Raw genomic sequence first — 23,670 nt, forward strand, 5'->3', positions numbered from 1 at the left:
AACCCGAGTCGTGTCTGTTCCCTCCCCACCACCTCACACAGTGTGAAGTCTCTAGGGAGGTAGGGGTGGGGAATCCCCTGAAGAAGTGGCACTGGGGACAAGATGTGGCCCTGGTGCTGTAGGCCACATCCTGATACCTACAAGTTCACCCCCACCCCAGAGCTGCTGGAGAGAAATCCCAAGAGGCGGCCCTCCTCTGCCATCCCATAAAACATCCAGCTGGTTGGCTTCCAGCTCAGGGAGAGGGGCACTGGTGCCTAACCTCACTGGTCCCTCTCCCAGGGGCCCCTGCAGAGGGCCACATCCATAAATTTTCTTATGGAACTCTCCCAAGTCCTCTCCCGCAACGTCATTTGCTTCTCTCAACAACTTCATCTGCATTTTCTATTTCTATATGATACAGACTCTATATTGCTATATCTCTGTATATACTTTCCCCTGACTCTGTCTCTACTTCATCCCCTCTTGTCTCTAAGAACCACCCTCCCACTCCAAGTTCCCCTTCTGTGTTTCCACCCCCTCCCTGGTCTCTGAATGCCTTCGCCTGTATAAAGAGTTGGACTCTCCCCTGGTGTCTGTACTGTGTACACACATCCCTCTAAGAAGCACAAGGAGACGACACGCGCATTGTAACCTTCGCACTGTCTCGGTGGCGACATAAAGGAAGCTGTGAATTACAAGCTCTGCCTCTTTCTGGCCTCACCTTCTCTCCCCAACCCGGGTACCCTTTGCCCTCCCTGCAGCCTTAACATTCCCTCCCCTGCTTCACCCACACCAATGTCCTTTGCCTAGCTGACTGTGGCCTCCCCATGGAAGGGGGTTGCTACAGAGAGAGCCCCTACCCATGGGATTGAGATCTGCAGAGACAGAGGGAGCTGTGGGTTGATGACTTCTGCAGCTGAAGCAGCGGGGTGCTGACAGGCAGAGGCTGAGGTCTTCAGTCAGTGGCCTTTGCCTCCTTCTGGATGCCCAGGCCTCTTTGCTCACCTAATACCCAAGCCCACCGCTTATATTTTCTGGTAAGGTACAGTTTGGTAGTGGGAAGAAAGAGACAGGCCTAGAGGGGAAGTTGAAAGCTCTGCTGTTCTGTCCCTCCCTTCCTACCTTAAAGAGAAACCAGCGAGGTAGAGTACCTGCCATGCCCCCTCCACCAGGCATTCCTCCCAGGCCAGAGCCCTGCCCCTTCACAGGCCTTCTCTGCCCAGCTGTCTCAGTCTCCAACCCCAGAACAAGACCTGTGGCAGGTCACCTGTGCATTGGCCTGCAGTTGGAGAGTGAGGATATAGGATCTTTGGGAACTCTTGGCTCCTAGGAGTTCCTTAGAGATCAGACTTCTCCAGAGGGAAGCAGGAGCAAGGCCAAAGGGTGTGCTCCGGTTGGAGAACAGCAGGCAGGGCTATGGGTGACGCATGCCTCTGGTCTAATAAACTGGGTTTTAACTATCTCCTCTTCAGTGTCATTCTTCTCTTATTTGAATAGTATTTAGGCCTTCCCACTAAGTGCTTAGAGCTGAGCTTGGCTTGGGGCCAAACAATCAGGGCCGGAGTAAGGAGGCGGAAGCAGGGATACTCTGGTCTTCCTGGGATGGGACAGGCTGACCATCACACCAGGAATGGTTTGAACCACTGCGCAGGGAAAGAGGAAGAGGTCAAAGGCAACAAAGACCCCAAAGAGAAGTCCTAGCACAAAGGATTCTTTGGAGAGGGGTCAGGGTCAAACTTCAAAATAAATTTAAAATCTAGAAGCAGGTTAGGTTAAAGGTCACGGGGAAAGTTGGGTTTAAGTTCGAACGTGAGGTAGTTATTGAAGCACTTTATCTATGGAATGAGCCCCAGACTATGAACCAGAAGATCTGGATTGTATGTTTCGACTTCTACTGCTAACTTGTCGGTTGACTTTGCCAAGTTATTTACTCTCTGAGTTCACCTCTCCTGTTTGTAAAATGGAGTAAACAGTGCGTACTCCTCTTCAGCGAGCTGGGCTTAGAGCAGGAAGAGAAGGAAAGGAAAAACAGCGCTTTGTAAAGTTAAACGCATTGCGCCAAGATGAAGCAGTTACTCCATCACCCTGGGCTGTGGTCCCCCTTTCCAGTTCCTTGTCTTCCTCCGTCGGCCTGGGGGCGCCCGCTCGCCGGACTTCTCTATCCCAGAGCTCCTCTCTATGGTTTTCCCTCCCGGACCGTGAAGGCCGGAGGGAGTGGTCACACGCCTTTTCCGCTTGTCGCCCCCCTCTAGCCCACAGTCTCGCTGCCCCGAGCCTCCCGTGCCGGCGGGCCGGCCGGGCGGACAGGCGGGCGCGCGGGGGGCGCGGGGGGCGCGCGGGGGGCGGGGGGAGTTCCGGTTCCGGTTCTTTGTGCAGCTGCAGCAGCGGCTCCGGGAAAGATGGCGGCCCGGGCGGGTTTCCAGTCTGTGGCTCCGAGCGGCGGCGCCGGAGCCTCAGGAGGGGCGGGCGCGGCGGCTGCTCTGGGTCCGGGCGGGACTCCGGGGCCTCCGGTGCGAATGGGCCCGGCGCCGGGTCAAGGGCTGTACCGCTCCCCGATGCCCGGAGCGGCCTATCCGGTGAGTGGGGCGGGAGGAGGGGCGCGCCGGCCGGGGGCGGGGCCGTGCGGGGGCCTGGGAGTGACAGGGGTGGGGGGAGGAGTAGGAGGGACTCGCCTGGGAGGGATTTCGGGCCGTGAGTCGGGGTGCAGGGAGGCAGTGCGGGGAAGGGAGGGGAGGCAGTTAGCATCCCCATCTGCTCCTAGGGGCATTGTTTTCTTGGGGAGTCAGGGTGTACAACCAGGGTGGACGAAGAAGTGGGGCGAAGCATGGGCCTGTGAGAGCTTGTGTGCAAAAGGGCCTAGGCAGCTCCAGCGCCCAGAGGAACACAGAAGGTGTAGCTGGCAAATTGAGGTCAGCTTCTGAGGAGACAGTAGCTGGCAGTGCTCTCTGAGCAAACGTGGAATTAGAGATGTCCAATGCGCCAGATGCAAAATAGACTGGGGAGAATTGGAGTGTAATCTAGCTGTCTTAGCTTTGGGACTATATTTTCCTGTGGGGTCACGACTGGAGCAGAGGAAGCTCCAGTTATCTAGATTTCGCAGAGGTAGAGGGCTCTCCTCCCACCCCACCATTGTGCTCCACCCCACCCCCTCAGCCTTGTTTCATTCAAAGAACTCAGGCCTCCCCCACTTTCCTTTTCTTGGTGGGGTTTGCAGGGGAAGCCATGACATTTCTGGGTCCTCTCCCCTGTGTAGAGACCAGGTATGCTACCAGGCAGCCGAATGACACCTCAGGGACCTTCCATGGGACCCCCTGGCTATGGGGGGAACCCTTCAGTCCGACCTGGCCTGGCCCAGTCAGGGATGGACCAGTCCCGCAAGAGACCTGCGCCTCAGCAGATCCAGCAGGTCCAGCAGCAGGCGGTCCAAAATCGGAACCACAAGTAAGATGACCCCAGGGCGGAGGGAGGGAGGGAGGGAGGAGGCCTGTGAGGATGCAGGTGGTGGGAGTCCCTCAACCAAGAAGTGGTGGTGCTGTGTCAGCAGACGGTGCTCATTCTTGAAAATGCTTTGCGTTTTTTGGGGATGGGGGTGTCTGACTTGAGACAGGCTTTGCAGTTCCTTCACTTCACTATAAACGGAGGTGTGGACAGCCTGTCTTCATGTTCTGGCTAGTTCCATCCCATGCTGATAAGAGTTTATTCCAAACAGTGCAAAGAAAAAGAAGATGGCTGACAAAATTCTACCTCAAAGGGTGAGTCCAGGCAATATAGGTCTTCTTGAGGGTGTGGCCAGCTTGAGAATAGAGATGGTCAGCTCTAGATCCCAATGATATCTTTCTGCTCCTAAGATTCGTGAACTGGTACCAGAATCCCAGGCCTATATGGATCTCTTGGCTTTTGAAAGGAAACTGGACCAGACTATCATGAGGAAACGACTAGATATCCAGGAGGCCTTGAAACGTCCCATCAAGGTAACGCAGGAGAGTGCTAGGCAGAGAGCCAAAGGAGAGGACGTGGGAACCTTCAGCAGGCTTGGGATGAGAAATCAAAGGCGTAGCACAGCTCTCCTTGGCATTTAAATTACATCTCTCCCTTCCGCCTACGAACTGAGAATTACATTAGAAGCATAAGAACAGAACAGCGAAGGGGGAGGGGCTTTTGATATTTCTTGCACCAGAAATATACCCTGTTGGTGTTTTTGCTACAACTGCTCTGCCACCTTGGGAACCTGGCACCTTGCATGACTCTGTCCATCTGACATCCTGGTGAATGCACTTGCACTCAGGCCAGTGGCCTGTACTCCTCTTCTAGGTGGAATCTCCATCCACCCACCCCAAGGACTGGGTAGACAGTAAGCCAGTCTGTTAGGAGTCATTTTCAGGTTTGGGGAGACCCTTGTCTTCAACATCAAACCACTGAAGCCCCACTATCAATCCTGTTTCTGCCTTCCTCAGCAAAAACGGAAGCTGCGAATTTTCATTTCTAACACTTTCAATCCGGCTAAGTCAGATGCCGAGGATGGGGAAGGGACGGTGGCTTCCTGGGAGCTTCGGGTAGAAGGACGGCTCCTGGAGGATGTGAGTTCAAGGTCCACTGTGGTCGGCATTTAGGGTGGGAGCTGCTGGGAACAAGCAGCATTGTCTGGTTGGCAGGAAGCCTGACTGGTGCTTACAGCTCCTGTTGGGAAAGGCAGGGAGAGGGTCACTGTGTTCCCTGCACTAAAAGACAATGGTTCTTTGTTTCTGGCTCCCACAGCTTGGCCCCCTCTGTGGTATCATATCGAGAACCTTATTGTCGTGGGATTTGATTTGTTGTTTACCTCCTTCCTGATGCTGCTAGCCATTGGACTTGGCAGTATCTGCAGATTTTTCAGTTAGGTTTTTTTTTTTTTTTAAACCAAGTGAGTTTGCACTTAGCATTTAGGCCATGCTTTCCTCTCTGAGTCCTTGAGGTCCTTGATCTCCACTGTGGCATCTCCATCTTCCCAGCTTCCATTGGAGACATTTCACAGTTTACATGGGATAGATTTCTCTGACAGGCTCTTTGTTGCTTCATGGGAACATCAACTGACAGGTGATAGCCCCCAAACTTCCCACCCCAGAAGCTCCTTGGAGAAGCTCACCTGCCATTCCCTTATACTCTCTGGCTCTCTATTTTTAGCTGTTCACAGGCAAGCCAGTTTGAGTGCATTTTTCAGGAGAACCAGGGCTCAGTGTCAGAGCCTCCTTTTTCTCTATATAGGTCTGGTCCATCTACCGGTGGTGTCATGTCATCCAAATAAAGCTGTTTTTGTTCTGGCTTTTTATTACCTGTGATTCATTTCCCCTCTAGAGTCAGACTTTTCTCTGTTTAGACTCGCTTTATTATGTGCAGAGGTTTGGCTTAACTTGCCCCATTTCCCTTGGGGAAATGAGGTGGGTAAGTCAATCACCCTATATGTGTTACAGGCTGCTTCTTCAGGGTTCTGTTTCAACTGTGACTTGTTCAGTATCCACAGACACCTACCTTGCCATCTCCTAAGAGGTTCTCAGAAGACATTTTTGAGTTTTTTTCCCGTTGCTTTTGTGGGTTCCTTTTTTATGGGACTTTGTTTTGGGGAATATCTTCTGGCCTTTTCTAACATGACCTTTCCTCTCTCTCCTCTAGTCAGCCTTGTCCAAATATGATGCCACCAAACAAAAGAGGAAGTTCTCTTCTTTTTTTAAGTCCTTGGTGATCGAGCTGGACAAAGACCTGTATGGGCCAGATAACCATCTGGTGGAAGTGAGTAGTTCTGTCCTCTAGGCTTTGCGTTGACTTTATGACTGGAGGATGATGGACTTGGGAGCCAAACATTAATGTCTAGGGAAAGGGGAAGGTATGAATAAAGGGTTACCCCAGGTGTACAGTTCCTCCAACGCAGTTTGCACATTGGCCTCCAGGTGGCACTAGCTGTTCAGTTCTGGTACTGTTTGGACCCAAGAGCTTTTGCAGTCTGACTCGTCCCACCTTTTTAATTTTACTGTCTTAGTTGCTGCCCCCACTTTCAAGGGAAATTCTGATGGAGGCCTCTTATACATGCCAAGCCATCTCTGCATCTTGCTTATTAGAAATGGTGAGATGTAGTTATCCACACACCATTCAACCTTTTTCCTGGTAACAAGTGCTGTGATTAAGGGCGTTAACTAATAGGGTTCTAGTCTTTGCCAAGGCTACTTTTACAGATCTGGGACTTGCTTTTGGTCCCTGCTCTGTTTAGATTCACATTCCAAATCATCAAAAATTCTTTATTGTAATGCCTGATTACATAGTGTTCTGAAGACTGTGTTGGCAACAGTGTTCCTTGGGATACACTCAAAACCAGAATGAGACAGTCCAGCGCTCCAAGTGAACTTAACCCGCTCCTTTCTTTGCCAGTGTAGCTGCAGCCCCTTAACCTCAACCACTAAGAGACATGGGAAGGTCTTTACCATCTAATAAGGGAAGTAAGTCCTAGAATCAATAGAAATTTGTAAATATATTTAACTTTATAGCAGTAGAGCATAGTGGCTAAGAATGTGGACTGTAGAATCTGACACACCAGAGCTCAGATAGCAGCTCCACCACTTATTGGCTGTTGACCTTAGGCAGCTTACTTCACTCTTCTAAGCATTAGTTTTCTCATCTGTAGAATAAGTTTAATCGTGCCTATCTCGTATGGATGTTGTGGGGATTAAATGTGATAATCCAAGTAAATGTCTTAGAATACTCTTGCACATAGTAAGTACCCAATAAACGATAGCTACGTTATTTTACTATACACATGTATATTATCCATTTTTGTGGATAAAATTATCACTGAAAGTTCAGGCTAATTTAAATGTGACCCTGAGCAGTCATAATTAAAAGGTCAATCTACTTATAGACAGGAATCCCAAAGTCATATGCAGTTTTTTAAAATGTCTCATGCTGTTGCTCTTCTCCAATAGCTTCAGTAATCAAAGTTGAATATTCAGTCATTACAGAAGCTCTTCCCTCCCACCCCAGCTCTTCCTCTGGGAGAGCACCCCCTGACATCTTCCTCTCTGTAGTGGCACAGGACCGCCACTACCCAGGAGACAGATGGCTTCCAGGTGAAGCGGCCAGGAGACGTGAATGTACGGTGTACTGTCCTGCTGATGCTGGATTACCAGGTATCCTGTGCTGTTGTGAGGGGGTCCAGCTTTCACAGCCACATCCCATCAGCAGTCGGACATTTAAAGGTTTAAGTCTAGTTGTGGGTAATTTGCCGCCAGACTGTTACCTCCCTAAATATAGGGATAGGGTCTTAGTCATTTCTGAGTTCCTGTTAGTGTTTTTCTGCCCCAGGGAAAGCACAGCATTAATGCCTGCTGAATGGCCTGGACGTATGGCCGTGCCAAGCACCTCATCATGCACGTAGACTCAGCTCATTAGCCTCATCTCTATACGCTTTGGTCCTCTGCAGCCTCCTCAGTTCAAACTAGACCCTCGTCTGGCCCGGCTGCTGGGCATCCACACCCAGACCCGTCCGGTGATCATTCAAGCACTGTGGCAATATATTAAGACGCATAAGCTCCAGGACCCACATGAGCGGGAGTTTGTCATCTGTGACAAGTACCTCCAGCAGGTAAGGAAAGGACCCATTCCTTTGCTCAAGTCCACTGGAGCACTAATTGTGCTCTTAGCTGCTTCTCCTCTTTGCCACAGATCTTTGAGTCTCAACGTATGAAGTTTTCAGAGATCCCCCAACGGCTCCACGCCTTGCTTATGCCACCAGAGCCCATCATCATCAATCATGTCATCAGGTAAGCATGTGTGTGCAAGGCAGTGGTGTGCTGGAGCTGGCTTGCACCAGCTGCAAAAGTCAGTTCTCAAAATTTTCAGGGATTTTGCAAGCAGGTTGTTAAACACAGTCGTTATTTAAGGTTAAATTATACAAACTTGCAATTAAATACATTATATTAAAAATAAGGGTAATATATACTCAAAAATTCATCATCTCTGAATCATTATATTAGTTTACCGGTGTTTGTGTGTTCGAGGTTACTTCTGTCTATTGTGTCTGTATGGTGGAAATACTATCTAATGATGTGTTACTGCACATCCCTTCCCAGCTCCTTGATCAGTGATATAATGTTGGCATCTTGAAGTCAATCATGTCGAGAATATTTAAAACACAGAAATCAGCAAATGCTACAAGTCGGGGCTTTTTGTTCTTCTTCTTCTTCTCTTTTGGAGAATCAGTTATTAGACATTTACCAGCTCCTCGCTGATGAGCTAATCTTTTCTCTGGGTGGTAGGACATTGCAAGCTGAGACTCCAGCTCCGTTACCTCCCATCTGCTTTTCTGTTCAGAGATGGATGAGCAGGGCATCTCTAGGCAGATACGGAGTGAAGGAAGGCAGTTTCTCCTCAAAGCATGTCTTCTGGCTGGATGTAGTCTTTGCCTTCTTTCCCTTATCCCATATTAATTAGCCTTCTTTTCATTAGACCCTGAACCATCATCACTCAGCCAATAATAACTCCTACAACCCATACACTGGGTCAGTAGAAGCTAGTTTGTCCTGTATTCATGGGCTTAAAGTTAGGCCACTTTTTATTTTGCGTGGTATGTGTTTTATTTGAATTAATTTTCAGGGTCAAGTTTAGTTTAACAGGGGGAAAGATACAGAAGATACTGTAGTGATGGTCTCCTTGTGGGGAGGGAGAAACTGACTTTTCATTGGATATCTTTTGTAACATTTGAATTTTTACCATTGAGTTTTTTAAAAAAATTAACTCTGTTGAGGTTTATATGCAATATATTGCACCCACTTAAAGAAAAATTTGATGATTTTTGGCAAATGTATACATCCTGTAGCTATCACCACAAGGAACGTACAGAACATTTCCGTCACACCGAAGAGGTCTCTTGTGCCCTTTTGCAGTCAGCTCCTTGCCCTTCAGTCTTAGACCATCTTTTTGACCCTGTGTAATTAGGTCTTAGGGGACAAGCCCTTTACCAGGCCCCTTTGGTTTCCTCCCCAGTGTTGACCCGAATGATCAGAAAAAGACAGCTTGTTATGACATTGATGTGGAAGTGGATGATACCTTGAAGACCCAGATGAATTCTTTTCTGCTGTCTACTGCCAGCCAGCAGGAGATTGCTACTCTAGACAACAAGGTAGGGACCATGCCCTGGATAGTTGGGTACCACCAGCCCTCTATCACAGCTTCTTGGCTTCTTTTGATTCTTGATATTCACTCAAAATGTACTGCCACCCAGTAAATGCTAGGCACTCTGTTTGGTGCTGGTTGGAGCTAGACACACATGAGTTCTGATTCTTGGCTATACATCTTAATAGCTTTGAGCTTCAGTTTCTGATCTGCGAAATAGAGACCATAATACGTATTTTTATAAGGTTGTTATGAGGATTAAATGAGACAATGTATGTAAAGACATGACATTGTATCTGGCACATAAAAACAAATGGCAACTGCTGGCTCCTGTTGTTATTATTGATACCATTATCAGACATAGTCCATGCAAATAAAGCCAGAAAGGCTCTGGGAACACAAAGGAGAACAGGGAGGCCTTCCTGGAAGAGCTGATGCCCCAACTAAATCTTGAAGGACGACATGGGAGTCAACGAAAGGGGAGAAAGGAGGATGGTGCTTAGGGGCGTGGGGGGCAGAGGCCATTCCAGAAAGAGGGAGCAGGGTATATGAAGGCCCAAAGATGAGCGGAGAGCCTGGCATGTTCAAGAAGTACAAGCTGTTTACTGTGTTAGATAAAGCTCGGGGTGCTGGGGAAAAGAAACTGGATAGGGAAGCACGATCCTAGTCATGAAGCAGCTTTGCGGGGAAAACTGGCTTATACTTTGTCCTGAAAACTGGAGGGCCTGGTGCTATTTGCATTTAGAATGATCACTGGCAGGATGGTGGGGAGTGAATTGTAATGGGGGCAGATCTGGAGGAAGGAAGCCCAGTTGAGTGGCTGGTGCAGTGATGCATGTGAGATGTGTCGAGGGCCTAAACTTACGGCCCTGACAGTGAGGATGGAAATGAGTAGGTAGATTTGGAAGGTGTCAAGGTGAAATTGCAGGGATTTGGACACTGGATGGAGACGGTGGGGTGAGGTATGAGGGAGAAGAGGCATTATGACGACCCTCAGGTTTTCAGCTGGGGTGCACAGTTGTAGTTATTCAGATTGGGAACAGGAGGAGAAGCAGGTCTCGGGGAAAGGTAGTGAATTTAGTTTCGGAGAGTTTAAGGTGCCTTGAGATGTCAAGCAGGTGGATTGGTTGGAGTTTGGAAAATGGACTCTGGTCTGCAGACTGGGGACTTATTACCTTGTCAGTGGTACTGGAAGACATACAAGTAGATGAAATCGCCAGGAAGAGTATAGAGAATTGAGAAGAGGACAAAGAACAAAACCCACGGACCACAGCTTTTGAGACAGCTCTCTGTACCACTTCTTTTCTACCTGAGAGTGTTTCGGGACCCATTTGTGCTGTGGATTAAACATCTACCATGTAGCATCATCCACAGTGGACATTGTGGAGACTAAAAGGAAAACTTCCCTCACGTGGGGTGTATAGAGACACGGTGCACACCACCTGCTAAGCGAATGCCGAGCGCCGGAGCAGGTGGGGCAGCAGTGCCATTTCTGGGCCGCACTCTGTTCTTAGGTTGGGAGCGGCACAAGAAGTCACACACTGCCTGCCGTTTAACTTTGCATTTCCCCAGTGTGAAAATGTTACGAGCTTCCTTCTTCCTTTCAGATCCATGAGACAATAGAAACTATCAATCAGCTGAAGACCCAGCGAGAGTTCATGCTGAGCTTTGCCAGAGACCCTCAGGGTTTCATCAATGACTGGCTTCAGTCCCAGTGCCGGGACCTCAAGGTAAAGAACCTGGGATGGGTGCAAAGAGACTTAGATCCGTGAGGCATACATTTGCTCCGTTTCCGTAGCATGAGATAGAGAGCTGGGGGGAAGTGAGGGGCCAGACTTTCTTTAGTGAGTTCCAGGGCCCATTTTACAATTAAGTAGGGAAATGGAGGTGGAACCATCAAGTGTTTATCTAGTACTTACTATGTGATGTCACTGTGCACCGTATTGTAGGCGATACAGAGTGGAAAACCTGATCTCTTTCAAAGTAACACACATTCTGTTCGGAGAAACCATGTTAATGTGATTTAAAAAGTAGTAAATCACGTAAGACGTTACTGGAACTCACCAGTACCAAAAAGGTAATACAAAGGAGAAGGGAGATTGATGAGGCTAGAATAGCTGGGGAAAGCTTCATGGAGAATTTGGGATTTGAGTTATATCCCAGAGAGGGGAGCACCATAAGCTCAGGCAGGAAGGTAGGAATGAGCACAGGATGTGTGAGATGTGTCCTCAGTTCTCGCCTATCCTGTGGTGATTGACTGCAGTTAGCCCAAGAAGAGGAGCAAGGGACAGGGGGTGCCTGAAAGGATCCCTGAACAAGGCAATGACTTGTTGACAGCAGAGGCGACTTTGGGTGTTGTTTTAGTGGTTTGCTAGGGCCACCGTAGTAAAGTACCACAAACTGAGTGGCTTAAACAAGGGAAACCATATTGTCTCATGGTTCTGGAGGCTAGAGTCTGAAATCAAGGTGTCAGCAGGGTTCTTCTGAGGCCTGGGAGGGAGAGTCTGTTCCAGGCCTCTGTCCTAGCTTGTGGTAGCTTCAGGCATTCCTTGGTTTGCAGATGGTGTTCTCCATGTGTCTTCATAGCATCTTTCCTCTATGCATGTCTGTCTCTGTGTCTAAGTTTCCCCTTTTATAAGGACACCACTCATATTGGATTAGGCCCACCCTAATGACCTTATCTTAGCTTGATCATCTGCAGAGACCCTATTCCCAGATAAGGTCACATTCACAGGTACTGGGAGGGTTAGGATTTCAACATCTTTTAGGGGATACAATTCAATCCATAACAGATGACAAGGAAGGAAACAAGTCTCTTCTGTGTCTTCCCCCTCCCATCTCCCTCAGACCATGACTGATGTGGTGGGTAACCCAGAGGAAGAGCGCCGAGCTGAGTTCTACTTCCAGCCTTGGGCACAGGAGGCCGTGTGCCGATACTTCTACTCCAAGGTAGGCACCTGGGGTGCACAGGAGAAACTGACAAAAGGCAAGGGGTCTGCACCCTTGGTGGGGGTCAGTGGTGTTAGGTACCAACTTCTGGTTTGTCTCATCTTCCACTCCCTCCACTATTTTCTCCTTAGGTGCAGCAGAGACGACAAGAATTAGAGCAAGCCCTGGGAATCCGAAATACATAGGGCTTCTCCCACAGCCCTGATTTGGCTGCACCGATTTCTTTATTTGGGCCCTGTGCTGCCTGCCTCATAGCACCTGCCTTGGTCTTGCTTGGGGCCTTCCAGGGGATGCTGTTGGTTCTAGGACAACACCAGAATGAAGAGGGTCTCACATGATACCTGTTACCCTCTTCTCCCACCCCATCCCTTCCTACCCCCAGCTTCCCTTTGCCCCAGAAAGTTCCCATGTGCCTGTACCCTCCCCTGGTCTGCATAGGACCTCTAGATAGTATTAGAGAGAGAACCCGTAGTGGTAATCAGTGCATTGAATGGATTGGGCCTAAGGCCAAGTGGTCTTCAAGGGGACCAGCTACACTGATCCTGCCCTTCAGAGACCCAGGAGTTGGGAGCTTTAGCCCCCTTCTCCGAGACTCAGGCCTGGGGGCACTCTATAAGCTAGTTGATCTTGGCTTTCCTGATAACAGAATCCAGTTTCCTTCCTTCCCTCCACAGGTTTGGAGCAAACTGTCCCTTCACTTGTTGCCCTCTAGCACTAAAGGAATCCTGGTTCTTGGGCTCCACTGAGCCCCAGGTCAGTCCGCAGCCCTCTGGATTGGCCTGCTGTCTCAGTGCTTCTCTTGCTCCCTCGTAGGGGGTCCACGTCAGTATTGGAGTTTGTTCTTTAGTATTGCTCCCTCTCACCACACTCCCTGTCGCTGCTTTTTAGGATTCCCTCCTATCTGTCCTAACCCAGGGCATCTGAGTGGGGGAATCTTGCCTTTCCCTGTCAGAGCCCCAAGGGCCCTCACCTAGGGTACTGTCATTGCCAGCAGAGGCTGTTCCTTCCTGCAGTTGCTTGGAGGTGTGACTCATTCATTCATTCCACCCTGCCTCCCCCATCCTTTCATGGAGAAACAGGCCTAAAATCAAACGGGTAAAAGCCCTGGGCCATCCCTGTCTTCCTGTCCCTTGTCTGCCCAGTTGACACCCACTGGTGACTTCTAGGGCACTGAGGAGTGAAAGCGCCTAGGGCTGGAGAATAGCTCTGAGTTGGGTTTGTGACTCTTCCCTCTCCCTGCCTCACAGGATTGTGACTCCCCAGCCCCTGCCCTCAAAAGCTTCAGACCCCTCAGGTAGCAGCAGGACCTTGTGATCTTGGCCCCTTGCAACTGAGATGGTTTTGCATCTTTCCAAGAGAGCCTCAAATTCTTCTTCCAGGTTGTATCACCCCCGAGTTAGCATATCCCAGGCTCGCAGACTCAACACAGCAGGGTGGGAGACAGCTGGGCACAGAGGGGGAATTCTGTTCAGCATGGGCTCTAAACCCGCAGAACTGACAAAGCCCCTGCTTCCCCACCCCCTCCTCAGGCTTCTGCGAGCACATCCCCCAGCCCTGTATCCCTGACTGTTCCACACTGGGGACAGCAGAACTTTCTCCCCGTCTTCCCCTTCCTGTCATTATCCCACTCCTCCCTTGAAAGGTTCTCCCCAGAGTGACACTGGACAGACAACCTCTGTCCCTGGGGCTGCAACCATGAGAAGGAAGCTCAGCACTCCTACACAGTGTCCCTGAAGATAACTGTTTTTATTAACTGAATTATTATGTTTTTTTCATGGACCAAAATTTTTTTTGTACTGTCCCCTTATCGATGTCACCCAGTTTTAATAAAAGAATCTTCTGAAGGATGGGTCCCCCTACCTACTGATGGAGAGCTCTTCCCTGAGCTTTCTTCTTCGATACCATTAGCCATGCTCATGGTGTTTGTTCATTTTATTTGACAAATATTTATTGAGCACCTGCTGTGTGCCAGCTGCGGTTCTAGGCACTGGGGATATGGTGAAAAACAAGATTTCTACCCTGGGGACCTCAGGTTCTCACCTTAGAGCTTGTTCTGTCAGCCCCGGTGGTCCAAGCAGGCCAGGTGCTGGTTGGGATTAGGGGGCTTCATCACTGGATCTGAGAGTCCTGTCCTCAGTTCCCGTTAAGGAAGGTTCTAACAAGACAGTGGCACTGCCATTCTCTCCCTTGTCCTTCTAAACTCCCCAGGGCACCTGCTGGCTCGAGTGTGCTATCCTTGGGTACCTGTGGTCCCTTACACTTGATGAACTTGAGCCACCTCTAGAATTCTCAGGGCTCCTGTCTTCATACGGGCCAGCTCTGTATCAGGACTGAAGACGTTTGTGGTTTGTGTGCCTGCCATTCTTTAAGGTTCCGCTTTCTCAACCCTGAGTAAGATTTTAGTTCCTAAGACTGGCGTGGAAGTGCTGCGCTGTCATCCTCATACTGTGGACAACCAAGCCTTCACTGGTAGAGTTGAGAAGACTTTGTTCAGGATTGGGTCCCATTAGCAGAAGCATGAAGTTCTGCTGCAGTTTCCATCATATGCCTGCTTCCCACCTGGTGGCTCTTTACTTTCCTCCTTTGTGCCATTATCTAGCTTGGTTCTACTCAAGAAGGGGGTTTAGAACACAGGGTGAAGGCAACTACATTCCAAAGTTGTAGTTAAAAAATTAACTTTTGCCTCCATGCATGTGAACACTCAAGTATTGTGTATATGCAGTCAAACCCACCAAGGATACAACCACTATTCCCAATCTGGAATGTGGGAGTTTATCAGACTTGAGTAGGGAAAGCAGAAGAAGAGTGTGTGTGGGTGATGATAACTTGGGAGTGGAAAAAATTGATGTCAAGGACATTGAAATGGCATCTGTTTTCACCCAGGCTAATTACATGTGTAATGAATGGCTGATGAACCATTATTTAATTTCAAGCAAATAATCTGCAGTTTGCTCTTGGGAAAAGAGCTCTAGTGGTACAGATAACTTCCTGTGACAGGCCAATTCTGAATCTGCACGGTCTTTATTCCTATATAAATGAACAAATTATTTGTCTCCATACTACTTAAAATGATCGTAGGGACAAAAAGATGGAAGCATTGAGGCAAAAACAAGAGGTTATTTTATGCATAAACATCCATTCTTTGAGGTTCTCATCCTGTGTGCCAGGGACAGAAGCATTCTTTCTCTTCCATCACCCATAATCAGTGCTCCCAGCTGGCAGCCTGGCACTGGTGCCTTTGTCGCAGTGCCAGTGCAATAACAGTGATCTGTGGGAGGCTGGCTCTGTAGTAGGCATAATTTTGTTCCTGAAAGAAACAATCAACTGCTGATTTCACATATGTCCCCCTAAGGGAACTCCCTGGCCATGGGAGTAGAGTATGGTGGGCTTTTTCCAGGCAGTCCCTAGAACTTAGGAAACCATTTCTCTCTCCCCAGTCTTGACCTCAGGGCCACTTACCCTTACCCAGTGATTGCTTACACAGACTCCCCTCTGGCCCAGTGCTTATCACTGTTAGCAGCCAGCAGCAGCCCAGGGGGATGGAAACACCCACTCAGCAGTTGGCCAGGCCAGGAGGTCGGCACGTGAGCACACAGTGCTGTCTGCCTTCTAGGCCAAGGTGCACAGACAGCTGGAGTGTAGAGGGCCTTTGCCCCACTCTCCACATCAGCCTAGAAACCAGAGTTCCCCCTCGTAGTTAAACAGGTTGCTGTGGGTGATGTAGAGCCCTGAACTGCGCCGTGTGTCCCTTCCATCCTCCCTTCCCCGAGAAGCACACACCCCGCTTGCTCTTGAGTACAGCATCTGAGACCACAAAGCTCTACAGGGGTCACAACTGCCCCAGGTCCTGCCTCCCTTCCCCTTTCTGGCTTCTGCAAACTAGCCACTAACCTGAAGGAGCCCCTAGTGTGGGGTTAGCCTGGAAACCCAAGAAAGAAGTGAAGGAAGCTCAATACCTCTCAAGGGAAGTGAACACTTGGGCTGCCTTTTCTCTCCTATCCTCCTCCTCCTCAAGCCCAGAGTCTGCAAAAGACTTGTGGGCCACTTGGCATCAGAGCCTCCAACTTTGACCTTCCCTACCCCCCTTCCTGGGAAACATTCAGGTGAGGAGAGGCCCACTGGTGTGCTTTGTTTCTTGGGCTCATGGGGTCTTCGTATCCTTGGGCTGGGTTGCCCCCAAAGCAGGCCCTTACCTCTTATGTGCTCTTGTTTTTCAAAGGGGCCACACCCACCCACCTCACTCACCCACAGCCCTGCAGTGGGGCTAGCGTGGGGCAACACGTGACCCGTCACCGCCAGAGGCTGAACCCGTAGAGCAGCTTTCTGGGTCCTGGGGGGACAAGTGGGGCGGTTCCTACCTTGGAAAAGAAGGCATGCCTGTATCTGCTGCTAGAACTGAATACAATTTATTCCAGTGCTAGGGGACGGGAGTCGGGGGGACCGGGCACTTGCTCCTTATCTGGGCCTGGTGTTGGCAGACCTTAAAATGAGACCATTGCGGGGAGGGAGGGGGTGAGGACCTGGGCTGGGGCCGAGGGAAGCGGCATGCCAGCACTGTCAGCGGGCAAACCTAAGAGGAAAAGCGGGCCTGGTCTCGGCCCCATTCCTGTTCCCCACCTGTCTCTACCCTTTTCTTCCCTTTCCCTGGCCCTGCCAGACTCTGTCTCCCTGGGTGCCCGCCTCCCCTCCCCTGGAGGGCGGGGCTTGGCTGCACCCACGTGTGTTGGAGTTATATGCTCCCAGCCGGCAGAGGAGCTGGGGAGAGTGGCACCCAGCTGGTGGCTCAGGCAGCGAAGCGGCACCATGGCCGGCAAGAAAGTCTGCATTGTAGGCTCTGGTAACTGGTAAGCGGCTCTGTCAAGGAGTATGGTGGGGGTGGGGGAGGGGAGGCTCCCTCAAGTATACAGGAGGTTAGGGAGGGAGGTCTGGTGGGCAGGAGGCAGCCGGTGGGTGGGAAATGCCTCCAGCTCCTGGCCCACCCCTGTTGCTGTCTTCTGTGCCTACCCCGACAGGACAGACGATGCCCAGACCACTCCTGGCCCTTGCCTCTTGGGCAGCAGCACCTGTTCGCCATGGGAAGGGAGCCTCCAGAATGCTCCCTGCCTGAAAGGCTGCCTGGGTTAGGGGGTCGGGGGGAGATCAGAAGGCTGGCCCCCTTCTCCAGCAGCAAAGTGTGAGGGAAAGGAAACTGAGTCTCCTTTCTACTGCTAGGTCAGGAGAGACGCAGCGTCACGGGGAGGGGGTGACAAGGAAGGGGGCCAGTAAATGCGGTGGCTTCTGTGACATCCTGAGGTGGAGCATTGTCCCCTCCCCTGCCACCGTTCCTCTCTCACGCCCCCGCTCCTCCACTTTCTGTGCTCCCCCTCCTGCCAGGGGCTCAGCCATCGCCAAGATTGTGGGTGGCAATGCAGCCCAGCTGGCACGCTTTGACCCACGGGTGATCATGTGGGTGTTTGAGGAAGACGTCGGGGGCAGAAAGCTGACAGAGGTCATCAACACACAGCATGAGAATGTCAAATACCTGCCAGGGCACAAGTTGCCCCCCAATGTGGTGAGCCCCAACACCCCGTAGGAAGGGAGAGGGAAGTGGAGGGGGTGCTTCCTGATGGGAGGGGGCCACTTCACGTGCCACCTGTACTTGGGGAGCATCTCAGGAGGGCTACTCCAGGCACAGGGCGTCCCTGGGCACAGCCCCCAAACTGCTCCCCTGAGCACTTTCTGGGACTGAGGAGAACCTGAATGCGTCCCCCTGCATCTCCACCCCACCCCGTGGCTCCCAGGCAGGAAAGGGACGGGGAGAGGATGAGGAAGTTGGTCTCTGTGTCAACCAAAGACAGGTTCTCCGGCCCCCAGACTTGGGGTCCGGGTAGTGCCTGCCTCGGGCTCTAATCCTGTTACTCATTCACTGGGTTATTAGTAGACATGGAGACTGCTCCTTGGACTTAAGGTCTTTGGTCAGATCCATGTGGCTTACTCCCCACCTGGAAAGGGGGAGCAGGAAAGACAGCAGGAAGACTGGGGCTCTCCCTTCCCAGCTGGGAGCCCTAAGGAGCAGGGTGATGAAATCTTACTTGGCCTCTTCCTCCTGCCAAGCCCAGACCTCCTTCGGCCTCCCTCACTGTCCCACCGCCAAGGGCTAGGAGAGTGCTGAGAGGTTTCCAGGAGTCCTCAAGAGCCCAGGACAGCTGGAACCTAGAGGGAATGATGGCTAGGCGGAAGGAATAGAAGTGTCTTGTTCCTCCAGGTTCAGCCCTTCCAGATTCAACCCCCAAATTGCCCTTCCTTCTTCCCCACCAGCCTCACCCTGTCTCCTAGATCTCCTGCATGGGGCTCCACAGGGGCTAGAAGAAGTCTGTCAGGCCCATGAACACTGGTCACCCCCACAGGTGGCTGTCCCAGATGTGGTCCAGGCTGCAGTGGATGCTGACATCCTGATCTTCGTGGTACCCCATCAGTTCATTGGCAAGATCTGTGATCAGCTCAAGGGCCACCTGAAGGCAGACGCCATTGGCATATCTCTTATTAAGGTGCCAGGGACACCTTCCTGTGGATGGGGGTGCAGCTAACTGCTGTGGGGCTCAGGGTGGGTGAAGTGCGACAAACAGAAAACAGCAGAAGTAGGCCAGGAGTTTTCTGAAGAGAGGAGCTGGCTTTGGGGAGGCTTGAGAAACAGATGCGGGGGGCCATTGGGAAGGGGAGGTTGGTTGGGGAGTAGATAAGAGATCGGTTTGGAGGCAGATGTCTTGGGGAGTTTAGGAGGTGTACAGGGGATGCCTAGGGGATACAAGAAGTGGGCTGGTTTGAGGAGCTGAGAAGGGAAGCTGGTTTGGAGCAGTGGCTGGGATGGAAGTTGGTTTGGGGTACTCAGGAGTGGGCTGTTTAGGGATGTGGAGGGGCTACGTTACCTTGGAGAAGTAGGTTGTGGAAGGGGAGTTTTCAGATGGATTCGTTTTCACATGTTATCTGCTCTCCTCACAGCAAGCTTTGGCTGCATTGGAATAGGGGAGGACCTTTGGGGAGGGACATTGATGAACAGTGAATTTGGAATGGGCAGGATTTCTAGGTGGGAAGCCCTCAGTTGGGGACAAAAGGCACCTGGCCTGAGCTCCATCCTGTGCCCAGGGGGTAGACGAGGGCCCCAACGGGCTGAAGCTCATCTCTGAAGTGATTGGGGAGCGCCTTGGCATCCCCATGAGCGTCCTGATGGGGGCCAACATTGCCAGCGAGGTCGCTGATGAGAAGTTCTGTGAGACAACCATTGGTGAGACCCCACCACCCGCACAGATAATGCAACTCCAGTTACATCGCCTCCCCATGCTATATTCCCCACCCACTTAGCCATCTTCCCCCCATAAGGCAGGTGAAGGAAGAAGATCCCAGCATCAAAGGTGAGGGGAGTTGGGGCACCCCTACGGAAAGAGCTATAGGTCCTGCTTAGGGCAGTTGTGGGAAGAAGAGTCAAGAGTCCCCTCTTAAAGCCTTATCCCCTCCCTACTTCAGGCTGCAAGGACCTGGCCCAGGGACAGCTTCTGAAAGAGCTGATGCAGACACCCAATTTCCGCATCACGGTGGTGCAAGAGGTGGACACAGTAGAGATCTGTGGGGCCTTAAAGGTGAGAGGGCTGCAGAGGCAGCTATGGGGTGGGGAGAAGGTCCTGAAAGAGGGCCTGGCTTAGCTGTACAAGGTTGCTGGGACTCCAGGCACTCACTCCCCTTCCCCACCAAGTCTCATACACATGGGAAGAATTGCAGAAGCAAGGCCAGGATCGCTCAGGTCTGCCGATTACTTACCATCAGACATTGGGCTTCCTTCTTCCTTTCCCCTATAGCCCTCTGTGGGACATCCCTGTCCCTGGCTCCAAAGGTTGGTCCAGGGGGAAGAGGAGATGCCCTGGGGGAGCACTCAGGCTAATGGGAGATAAGATGTCCAGGACACCCAGACAGATTGATGGCCAGAACTGGATCCTGGACAGACCTATGGATGGATAGCAGGGGCATAGAACAAAATAGCCGTGGTTGGGAGGGCCAGGTAGAAGACTGGTTTTCAGGAAGAGTCCTCAAGGATGGAGTATAGGGCAGGGTTGGGGAGCCAGAAAGCACAAGCCCAGGCTAAAAGAAGGGAGTGCAGCAAGTGGGAAAACCAAGAGGTGGAAATAGTTGAGGAGCCCACCCACCTTCCTTCATTTATTCAGTGGGCGGGTCATGGCTGATGGAAGGAGCATGAGGCAGGTGCTGAGGGCCCCAAGTGGGGCCTGCGGGAGGGGATCCTTTCTCACCCATGACTTCACTCTTCAAAGAATATAGTGGCCGTGGGGGCTGGCTTCTGTGATGGGCTGGGCTTTGGCGACAACACCAAGGCGGCCGTGATCCGACTGGGGCTCATGGAGATGATCGCCTTCACCAAGCTCTTCTGCAGTGGCCCTGTGTCCTCTGCCACCTTCTTGGAGAGCTGTGGTGTTGCTGATCTCATCACTACCTGCTACGGAGGGCGGAACCGCAAGGTGGCCGAGGCCTTCGCCCGCACTGGAAAGGTGGGCCCTGGGGAGAATGAAGAATGGAGGGTGGGCCCTGTAGGTGTTAAGGCAGAGGAACGTGCCTTGAGGCATCTCTTGAACACAGACATTAAGATTGTTGGGAACATTCCCAGCCTTTCTTTCCTCTTAAGACCCACCTCCTCCCAGAGTCCCAGACTCTCTGTCTCACACTGACAACCCTCCTCTCCCATTTCCATCTGCCTGTCCTGTTTTCTTCACAGTCCATTGAGCAGCTGGAGAAAGAGATGCTGAATGGGCAGAAGCTGCAGGGGCCCCAGACAGCCCGGGAGCTACACAGCATCCTCCAGAACAAGGGCCTGCTGGACAAGTAAGTGTCTGCCCCAGCCCCACTGATGGAGGGAACCACCGTCAGAAGTGCTCTCCCCATTCATCATCTTCCTGAACCCTCCTCAATCTGTGAAGTGGGCAGAGAGGGAAATGTTATCTTATGTTTACAGACAGAGCCTAGAGCTTGGAGAGGGTCTGGTATGCCCGCTGTCCCCCAGCTAGGTCATTGTCTTTGATTTCTTTCCAGTCTAGTGCTTTTTATACCACATTGCTTGGACCCCTCTGCGTGGCCTCTCTCTGTCTTTTCCTCCTTGTCCTCTGCTATGGGGGTCACAGGAATACGCTCCTCTGACTGTTCTGCCTCTTTGTCCATCACCCTCAGTCTAAGCTGCTCCCCCAAGGTCAACCCTTTTGTTCTGTGAATCCTGTCTTGGGTGCTGAGGCGTGAGGAAAAGGAAAGTCTCTGCTTCAAGGTGCTCCTTTTCAGGGAGCACAAGACAGCGGGGGTGATGGGCTGATCAGAGCAGAACTCTGTTGATCTGAGAAAGAATCCTAGAGCAAGAGAGTATGAAACAGGCTCAGAAGATCAGCTCACGGCTGGTCAGGGTAAAGCCTCCTGGTGAAGGGAGCAGCCTGGGCAACAGGTTGGGAAGAAGGAAACTGGCACTTATTGAGCACCTTCACATAATTCATAATCACTTCTTCACTACTTTGTTATATTGACCCCGTTTTACAGCTGATGATACTGAGGCTTGCCTAATTGGAACAAAAAGTTCATGCCAGGGAATCACGTAGGCAAGTTCAATATGATAGGGAGCAGGGCAATAAAAACCTGACCCTAAAACCCAGGGCTAGGAAATTCAAATTCTCAGCGATTGGAAATTGAGAGCCAGAGTCTGCCTGAGCTCGAAGGCAGGAGAGTAGGGAGTGGAGGGTTAGGGGGTTTGCCTGGAGGCCAAGCTGGTTCTGTCCTTCCCCATTCTAGGTTCCCTCTGTTCATGGCTGTGTACAAGGTATGCTACGAGAACCAGCCAGTAGGTGAATTCATCCGCTGCCTGCAGAATCATCCAGAACATATGTGAGCAGGGCTGGGGCCCAGGCCAGGCAGCCTCTTTACCCCAACGGAGACAGGCAGAAGCTTGGGGTGCCTGGCCACCACGATCTCTGGGACTCCCCACACAGCAGCATCTTCTCAGCTTTTCACTGGAGGACAGGTGCCTGTGGGCCCGGCCACCTGCCTGGACATCCTGAAGCACAAGCAGCCCGCAGCCTCCTGCCACCACATCGCACCAGAAATGCAGTTGCCTAGTCCCTCTCCATATGTGGGGCTTTCTCCCTGTCCTCCTCCCAGAGGAGGGGTAGAATCAGCCCCAGTGCTGCCTGCTTTGGGTATGTGGGGGGAGGAGGGGAGGGGAGGGAGGCAAGGCAAGGGCTGCTTACTGCTGCCTCACACAGACCAGGACTCCTGTCCCCAAGCCCAGTTAATGGCTAAAGAAGTACCTCAGCTGCAAGAGGGATGAGGCAAGGGCTGCAGGGAGGGGTCTGGGCTTTCGGGCTGACATAGACCTCTGCCAGGCCCCACATGGCATCAATGGATCTCAGTGTTTGTTCGCAAAATACAAAGATCTCAAACAACCCCCTTCTAGCTTCTCCTAGCAACATCTGCATCGTCAGAAACCTCTGGTCATCCCCTTTCCCCCTCCCCCAGGCTGCCTGGCACCAGAGTTGCTGCCACGCTGGCATCTCTGGCCATGGGGCTTGTCATTCTCTCTTGGGACGTCCCAGTTCCTAGTTCTTTGCCAGCTCCTCCCCACCATGTGTGACCTTTCCAAGCCTCTCTCACCCTCCCTGCCAGCACCCTCACTGGGGAGCAGAACTTAATCTGCTGACAGAGCTACACCTCTTCATAGCAGGCTCAGATCACTCTACTCCCTGTGACCTTTGTAACTGCCCTGCCTCCCTTCTCAGGAGCTCTAGTGGGGGGAGGTGTCAGCTGGGTTCCTCCTGCTGCTATCTCCCCAGGACATCTTGGATCCACCCCTTACCTCCTAAACCCTGTCCCTAATTCTCAGCTACCCCCAGAGCAGCCAAGGCAGCTAACCAGTTCCTGTATCTGGAGGCCAGGGGGCCAGAGAGTGGGTAAGGAAGGATGAGCAGGTCCCCATCTCTGTGGTCTGAATTCCAAGGCCGGCTCTCCTTTGTCACCTGAAGGCCTTCTCATGAGGTATTGACTACTTCAGCGCCTCAGGAGCTGGGAAACTCGTGGAGGAGGAAAAAAATTCAAGCCTCCCTCCCCGCTGGGGTGAGGGAAGAACAGCAAGGGGAGGAGGGAGAGGAGTGTGCCTTGCAGTGGCCTGGCTCCAGGATGGAATGGCAGCCGGAGAATGTCACAGGTCAGCAGCTTGGACCCCTGGCTATAAATAGAGGCCGAGGGCTCCTGTCACATCCAGCAGAGGGTCTCAGCTTCCTGTGTGGCAGCGTCTGGCACGCTGTGGCTCTGGCCAGCATTATGTTAACCCTCCCTTACTCCTGGACAAACCAGGGAGGCACGCTCCTCTCAGCCCCTCGCCCTTGAGAAGTCAGTCTTACCAATGAAGGGCAGAGCTGCCTGGATCTGCGAGCAGCGAGCGTGAGGGGCACAGTCACCCTAGATCTGGCTGGGCCCAGGTTTGGGCGCTGACTGGATCCAGAGCTGCTTCCCCAGGAGGTCAAAGTCAGGGCAGAAAGACAGCTCTCTTCCCTAGGCTGCAGCTGCGACCCTCTTAGATAGTCAAAAACCTTT

General features: G+C 51.7%; 2 protein-coding genes and 1 long non-coding RNA gene across 5 annotated transcripts; 2 read left to right on the top strand and 1 right to left on the bottom strand.

Annotated features, from left to right (window-relative positions):
* The first annotated feature begins 2,330 nt into the window (after window positions 1-2,330).
* On the top strand, window positions 2,331-13,910 carry SMARCD1 (SWI/SNF related, matrix associated, actin dependent regulator of chromatin, subfamily d, member 1). 2 transcript variants are annotated; one of them, XM_059935869.1, is made up of 13 exons: window positions 2,331-2,558; window positions 3,236-3,423; window positions 3,692-3,734; window positions 3,831-3,953; window positions 4,437-4,559; window positions 5,629-5,745; window positions 7,032-7,133; window positions 7,427-7,588; window positions 7,669-7,766; window positions 8,989-9,124; window positions 10,725-10,847; window positions 11,965-12,066; window positions 12,198-13,910. In XM_059935869.1, exons 1-13 carry the CDS (start codon window positions 2,382-2,384, stop codon window positions 12,249-12,251), a joined length of 1,548 nt encoding a protein of 515 aa, XP_059791852.1. In that variant the 5' UTR covers window positions 2,331-2,381; the 3' UTR covers window positions 12,252-13,910. The 2 variants fall into 2 exon arrangements, with proteins under 2 accessions (XP_059791852.1, XP_059791851.1); XM_059935868.1 differs by lacking the exon at window positions 7,032-7,133 and having other exon boundaries at window positions 2,340-2,558.
* A 1,158-nt stretch (window positions 13,911-15,068) lies between these two features.
* LOC132373186 (uncharacterized) lies at window positions 15,069-20,600 on the bottom strand. Of its 2 annotated transcripts, none has more exons than XR_009505365.1 (3): window positions 20,343-20,600; window positions 19,858-20,041; window positions 15,069-15,373 (listed from the first exon to the last, which is right to left on the bottom strand). It is a non-coding gene; the product is annotated as an uncharacterized LOC132373186 (long non-coding RNA). The 2 variants fall into 2 exon arrangements; XR_009505366.1 differs by lacking the exon at window positions 15,069-15,373 and adding an exon at window positions 18,595-19,076.
* GPD1 (glycerol-3-phosphate dehydrogenase 1) lies at window positions 16,583-22,523 on the top strand. Its single transcript, XM_059935872.1, has 8 exons — window positions 16,583-16,910; window positions 17,440-17,617; window positions 18,453-18,593; window positions 19,189-19,327; window positions 19,567-19,679; window positions 20,364-20,597; window positions 20,822-20,928; window positions 21,874-22,523. The coding sequence occupies exons 1-8, from the start codon at window positions 16,612-16,614 to the stop codon at window positions 21,968-21,970; spliced, it is 1,308 nt and encodes a 435-aa protein (XP_059791855.1). The 5' UTR covers window positions 16,583-16,611; the 3' UTR covers window positions 21,971-22,523.
* The last annotated feature ends 1,147 nt before the right edge of the window (window positions 22,524-23,670 follow it).

Source organism: Balaenoptera ricei, chromosome 10 (genome assembly GCF_028023285.1).
Source record: "Balaenoptera ricei isolate mBalRic1 chromosome 10, mBalRic1.hap2, whole genome shotgun sequence".
In the NCBI taxonomy this organism is placed as follows: Eukaryota; Metazoa; Chordata; class Mammalia; order Artiodactyla; family Balaenopteridae; genus Balaenoptera; species Balaenoptera ricei.